Below are 6,713 nucleotides of genomic sequence, written 5' to 3'. Positions count from 1 at the left end.
TTTGGAGTAAACAAGTGTTTACATGAATAGTCTATCTTCAAAGGATTTGGGAATAGATACGTCACGAGGTCTTATCTATGACATGTACTGTTCATGTAGGCATATGGTGTATAAAGGAGCATGGTTTTCAATAGTAATTCAGAGGGCTCAAAAGATAAAGAAACCGAAAAGCCACTCTCTAATCCAGGTTGAGTTGATCCCTCATCCTAGGTAACAATAAAGTCTGTTCCGTATACTACACTACAAAGTGTCTCGTGTTTACTTGAAACGTGTTGTGAACCATGGAAGGAAGGAGGTTGACTGCTAACAACAGTGGCCACCCCAACACACTGAAATTAAAATTTTCATCTTCAGATCTCCACCCTATCCCTGCAATCTCCCCCACACTCCCTGCACCCATCAGTCCTCTGACCCTAGCTTGCTGCACATCACTCCTTCATCCCACAATTGGAGGTAAAGTGCTCAGCTGTCTTGGCCTAATTCTCTGTAACCCCTTCCTTAAACCCCTCAGCCCCTTCACTCCACCTTTAAAAGCCTTCTTAAAACTGATCAAACTTTTGGTCACCTCTCCCACCATGCTTCGATGTCTGTGATGTGCCTCAATAATTCCGAGACTCGATGTTAGCGAAACAAAACAAGGCTTTTATTAACTTAGAAAGTAACACGTAAGAGAGAGAGGTATCTTCCTTCTGGAGACTGAGGCCAGACTGAGCTAGCTTACAAAAGGGGCCAGGTATGGGCGGAGCCCTACACACAGCACATTCCAGCACATTCCAATAAACAATACAATGAGGACTGGGGGGGAAGGGAAATGACACTGAAACCGACCACAGTCACAGGCAGTGATGAATGGAATATTTCATCACATTCACCCCTTCTATAGATTTAGTCTGTTCGGGGGTTTGATAGTCCTCTGCGACCGACGTGGCTGTTGTGGTGCCGCGGGTGTCGGCTGGGTGTCCCCGGTAGCCTCCTGGGTCTCTGCCGGGGGTGCCGCCAGGGTTGTTGAAGGGGTAGTTGGTGGGGGTGCCGTTGGTCGATGTTCTTCCGGGGGTGATGAAAGAGTAGTGGGTGGGTAAGAGTTGCTGTGATCGTTGTTGCTGCTATTGCCGTGGTTGTTGTCGATGCCGGCTGGGGCGACATCTTTTATGGACACGGTGTCCTCCCTTCCGTCGGCGTGCCGGACATATGCGTATTGGGGGTTGGCGTGGAGTAGGTGTACTGGCTCCACGAGGGGGTCAGTCTTGTGGCCCCTCACATGCCTTCACACGAGTACCGGACCTGGGGTGGAGAGCCATGACGGCATGGATACGCCTGAGGTGGATTTCCGGGGAAAGACAAACATTCGATAATGAGGCGTGGCATTAGTGGCAGTACACAATAGCGACCGTATCGAATGGAGCACATCAGAGAGGACTTCCTGCCAGCGGGAGATAGGGGGGCCCTTGGTCCTTAGAGCTAGAGTGACTGTTTTCCATACTGTCCCGTTCTCTCGCTCCACTTGGCCGTTACCCCGGGGGTTGTAGCTGGTGGTACGGCTCGTGGCGATCCCCTTGGACAGCATGTACTGGCGTAGCTCTTCACTCATGAAGGACGCCCCCCTATCCGTATGGATGTAGCTCGGTATACCGAACAGGCAGAACAGGCTGTTGAGGCATTTAATGACCGTGGCGCTGGTCATGTCTGGGCAGGGGAAGGCGAGTGGGAACCGGGAGTATTCGTCCACAATGTTCAGGAAGTAAAGATTGCGGTCGACGGACGGGAGGGGGCCCTTGAAATCTAAGCTGAGCCGCTCAAAGGGCCGTGTAGCTTTGATTAAGTGGGCTCTATCTGGGCGGTAGAACCGAGGCTTGCACTCAGCGCAAGTGCGGCAGTTCCTGGTCAGAGACCGAACTTCCTCAATCGAGTAGGGTAAGTTACGGGACTTTATGAAGCGGAACAGCCGCGTGACCCCTGGGTGGCAGAGGTCGTTGTGGAGGGTCTGTAGCCGATCCCCGGTGGCGCTGGCACACATCCCTCGTGAGAGGGCGTCAGGGGATTCGTTAAGGGCCCCTGGCCGGTAAATGATGTCGTACTCGAAGGTGGAGAGCTCGATCCGCCACCTAAGAATCTTATCATTTTTAATCTTCCCCCTCTGTTTATTATTGAACATAAACGCTACCGACCGCTGGTCGGTAAGTAGGGTGAAGCGTTTGCCGGCTAGGTAGTGGCGCCAGTGGCGCACTGCCTCCACGATGGCTTGGGCCTCCTTTTCCACGGAGGAGTGTCTGATCTCGGGCCCTTGAGAAGAAAGCTACGGGCCGCCCCGCCTGGTTGAGGGTGGCCGCCAAGGCGAAGTCAGACGCATCACTTTCAACTTGAAATGGAGTGTTCTCGTCCACTGCCTGTAGCGTGGCCTGCTCAATATCCTGCTTAATGCTTTTGAAGGCGGCGTGGGCCTCAGCAGAGAGCGGAAAAGAGGATGCTTTCAAGAGGGGGCGGGCTTTGTCGGAGTAGTTGGGGACCCATTGGGAATAATAAGAAAATAACCCCAGGCACCTTTTCAGGGCTTTGGGAGTGTTGGGCAGGGGCAGCTCCCGTAGGGGGCGCAATCGGTCGGGGTCTGGTCCGATTTCCCCATTCTCCACCACGCTGCCTAGTATGCAGAGGCGCGTGGTGTTGAAAACGCACTTGTCCTCGTTGTAGGTGAGGTTGAGTTTTTGTGCGGTTTCCAGGAACCTCTCGAGGTTCGAGTCGTGATCCTGCTGATTGTGGCCGCAGATGGTGACGTTGTCGAGGTAGGGGAAGGTTGCCTGCAAGTGGTAGTCATCGACCATGCGGTCCATCTCCCTCTGAAAGACCGAGACCCCATTCGTCACCCCAAAGGGGACTCGGAGGAATTGGTAGAGGCGTCCGTTCGCCTCGAAGGCGGTGTACGGGCGGTCCTCTGGTCTTATAGGGAGCTGGTGGTACGCTGACTTGAGGTCGATGGTGGAGAACACCCGGTATTGGGCGATTTGGTTCACCATTTCTGATATGCGGGGTAGCGGGTAGGCGTCTAGTTGGGTGTACCTGTTGATCGTTTGACTATAGTCGATCACCATCCGTTTCTTCTCGCTACCCCTTACCACTACCACTTGGGCGCGCCACGGGCTGTTGCTGCGTTCAATAATGCGCTCTTTCAGGAGCCTGTCTACCTCGGTCGCGATAAACTGCCTGTCCTCCCAGCTGTACCTCCTGCTTTTGGTCGCTATTGGCCGGCAGTTAGGGGTAAGGTTCGCGAATAGCGAAGGCGGCTTTACCTTCAGGGTAGCCAGACCGCACACTGTGAGGGGCGGCTGGGACCCACCGTACTTGAGCGTGATGCTTTGGTGGTTGCACTGGAAATCCAGGACCAAGATCACGCTCGCACATAGGTTCTTCATGATTAATACTTTAAAATTATCGTATACAGTTCCGTTAACGCCCAATTGTACTGTGCAGTAACCCAGAATGGTCGATGTCTGGGTTTTATCAGCCATAGAGATGGTACCCTGAGCAGGGACCACCTTTAGGGAGAGTTGTTGTGCCAGTTCAGGGTGGATAAAACTCTCCGTGCTTCCACTGTCAATTAAACATTTAACCCGGCACCCGTTTACCTCGATGTCCACCATTGATTTGGATAGCGGGTGCGGCCTGGTCTGGTCCACTGTGACCGATGCCACTGTAGGGCCCTGATTGATACAAGATGGCGTCCACGCTGTCTGCTCATAAGATGGCGGACCCCACGAGGTCGGGCAAGATGGCGTCCAAGATGGCCGCTCCCACGGCGCACACGCGGCGGTGGCGGGTTTTCCGGCGGTTGGTTTTCCGGCGGGGTTCCCTCTGCACACCTTCCCGAAGTGCCCCTTCTTACCGCACTTAAAGCAGGTGGTGCCTTTCGCCGGGCACAGGTTTCTGGTGTGTTTTGGCTGCCCGCAGAAGTAGCAGTTGGGTCCCTGGCGCGTCGCGGCTGTCGTAGGGCTTCTGGGGGGAGAGCGGGGCCCCGCCGGTGTCAGGCTGCCGGGCGGGGAAGATGCCTTCCAAGATGGCGGCGCCCTCGGTGCACACGTGGCGGCGTGGACGGCGCGGGCTGAAGAGTAGGCGTCCGAGTTTCTCTGGGCCACATCCAGAGATCGCGCGGTGTCCGCAGCCTGTTTCAGGTCCAACCCCGTTTTTTCCAGCAGTCTTTGTCGGATGTAAGTGGAGCTGAGGCCTGTGATAAAGGCATCGCGAACAAGCTCGTCAGTGTACACTGCGGCTTTTACATCTCGGTACTTGCCGTCTTTGCCAAGCATTTTCAGGGTGCTTAGGAACTCCTCCACCGATTCCCCAGGTCGCTGTGCGCGAGTAGCGAGCAGATGCCTAGCATACACCTCATTCGTAGGCTGCTGGTAATGCGCCTTTAAGATGTCGCAGGCGGCCAGGTACGTATCGGCGTCTTGGATGAGGGGGTAAACCCGGTGGCTTACCCAATTCCGCAGAATTCCGAGTCTCATCCTCGCAGCGTCCGTAGCGTCTTTGACGGCTGCAGAATTGTCCAGGAAGAATTCCATACACTCAAACCAGTGTCCGAAGCGTGCTGATGCATCCGGAGCATGTTGATCCAAATCCAAACGTTCGGGTTTCAGGAGTTGATCCATAGTGTTGAAAAATAAGTTAATAAAATTGATGTGCCTCAATAATTCCGAGACTCGATGTTAGCGAAACAAAACAAGGCTTTTATTAACTTAGAAAGTAACACGTAAGAGAGAGAGGTATCTTCCTTCTGGAGACTGAGGCCAGACTGAGCTAGCTTACAAAAGGGGCCAGGTATGGGCGGAGCCCTACACACAGCACATTCCAGCACATTCCAATAAACAATACAATGAGGACTGGGGGGAAGGGAAATGACACTGAAACCGACCACAGTCACAGGCAGTGATGAATGGAATATTTCATCACATTCTGATCCTTTTATTTGTTTTCTTTCCCGCTGCAAAGTGCCCTGGGACATTTTCTATGTCAAAAGATGTGTAAAAAAACAAGTTGTTGTTGACAATGGAATGCAGTTAAACAAAATGAGAAAGGCTATAGATTATACTATCAATACTGAGGACATATAATCCAAGTTGGTTTGGATGGAATGCATCCACGCATTTTAAAAGAATCTAGGGAAGAGATAGCAGAGGCATTACTACACATCTACATATCTATCTATATATATAAAGCGGCTCTTCTGTCTGTCTGTCTGTCCGTTCTCTATACGTTTGAAAGTTAGAGCGTACCGACGCGCGCGTCGCAAGAAAGCTTGCGATTACGGACCAGTCATAGGCGTATTTACGTTTCGGCCGGACAAAAATCGCACCCGCGGTATCCAAAAAACGTTCAACATTCCGCTCATTAGCATCGCATTAGCGACAGGTCGACCAATCGTACGGCGGGTTCCTGGCGCGTGCCATCCTACAGTTGAGTGTTGAGTGATTGACGATTGACCAATCCTACGCTTCGGTGACCTGACGGTCGACCAATCGGTGCGTGTGTGGGCGGGCCTTATCGTTCTGAACAGAGGTGAGTGGCCGCCATCTTGATTTTTCACGATTTTTTTCCCCACACTTTGTGTGTTAGGGAACTAAGGTAAATATTTGAATTATGTGTTAGGGAATTAAATAATTTATTTGAGTTTTAAATTGTGTTTAGCAACAGTAGGAAATTAAGTGATCCCCTAACTGCCGCCGTCCCCCCCCCTCCTCCTCAACCTCGCGCAGGGGGGACTCGGGGCTGCTCTCCAGGCCCGCTGCAGGCAGGCCTGAAGCTCAAAAAATTGCTCTCTCTCTCTCTCCCCTCTCTCTCTCTCTCTCCCCTTCTCCTCTTCCCTCTCTCCCCTTCTCCTCTTCTCCTCTTCCCTCTCTCTCCTTCCCCCTCTCTCTCTTCCCATGAGTGCGGGACCGGAAAAAACGGCGGTTTTTAAAATCAACAAATTTCTCTCTCTCTCTCTCTCTCTCAGGTGAGGGAGGTTTGACGGTGTCGGGGCCCGGGCTCCTCCACTGGGCGGTGAGGTTTGACGGTGCCGGGGCCGGAGCACGGGCGGGCCGCCCGAAGTTTCCCGCTCGAGGCCGCTCGCTAACGGCCGCCGGGCCGCGGGGTTTCCCTGCCTGCTCCCCGCGGGCCGCCTCGCACCACTGCCACTGACCGCGTCTGCGCCGCCCGCTCGCCCGCGACAGCCCACTCTCCCGCTGCTGGCGCCGGCCGCCGCTCAGCTCAAGGGGGGGGTGGGGGGGGGGGTGGGTGTGAGTGAGAGGGGGGTTGGGGGGAGTGTGAGGGAGAGGGAGGGGGGGGAGTGTGAGGGAGAGGGGGGTGGGGTGGGGGGGGGGGTGTGAGGGAGAGGGGGGAGTGAGTTCTCTTCCCCCCCCCACTCGCTCTCTCTCTTCCCCCCCAGTCGCTCTCTCTTCCCCCCCGTCGCTCTCTCTTCCCCCCCAGTCGCTCTCCCTTCCCCCCCCCAGTCGCTCTCCCTTCCCCCCCAGTCGCTCTCCCTTCCCCCCCGTCGCTCTCCCTTCCCCCCCCAGTCGCTCTCCCTCCCCCCCCCAGTCGCTCTCCCTTCCCCCCCCAGTCGCTCTCTCTTTCCCCCCCGTCGCTCTCTCTTTCCCCCAGTCGCTCTCTCTTTCCCCCCCGTCGCTCTCTCTTTCCCCCCAGTCGCTCTCTCTTCCCCCCAGTCGCTCTCTCTTCCCCCCCCCAGT

At 54.8% G+C, this 6,713-nt stretch overlaps 1 protein-coding gene across 1 annotated transcript; it reads right to left on the bottom strand.

The window, feature by feature from the left end:
- Positions 1 to 556: 556 nt before the first annotated feature.
- On the bottom strand, positions 557 to 5,997 carry LOC147123068 (uncharacterized). Its single transcript, XM_085964983.1, has 2 exons — positions 3,618 to 5,997; positions 557 to 1,314 (listed from the first exon to the last, which is right to left on the bottom strand). The coding sequence occupies exons 1-2, from the start codon at positions 4,638 to 4,640 to the stop codon at positions 1,255 to 1,257; spliced, it is 1,083 nt and encodes a 360-aa protein (XP_085821109.1). The 5' UTR covers positions 4,641 to 5,997; the 3' UTR covers positions 557 to 1,254.
- Between the last annotated feature and the right edge of the window lie 716 nt (positions 5,998 to 6,713).

This window comes from Somniosus microcephalus, chromosome 2 (genome assembly GCF_052327205.1).
Source record: "Somniosus microcephalus isolate GS21.2 chromosome 2, FLI_Smic_1.0, whole genome shotgun sequence".
NCBI classification, from domain to species: Eukaryota; Metazoa; Chordata; class Chondrichthyes; order Squaliformes; family Somniosidae; genus Somniosus; species Somniosus microcephalus.
Note: the sequence above shows the minus strand (reverse complement) of the source record. Positions and strands in the feature narration are given on the sequence as shown.

What these genes read in the sequence shown, in the direction of transcription:
- LOC147123068 (XM_085964983.1), bottom strand. Translation starts at nt 4,640, where the DNA reads ATGGATCAACTCCTGAAACCCGAACGTTTGGATTTGGATCAACATGCT. An exon ending in AATCAATGGTGGACATCGAG is followed by an intron (nt 1,315 to 3,617) that starts GTAAACGGGTGC and finishes AATCCACCTCAG; the next exon opens with GCGTATCCATGCCGTCATGG.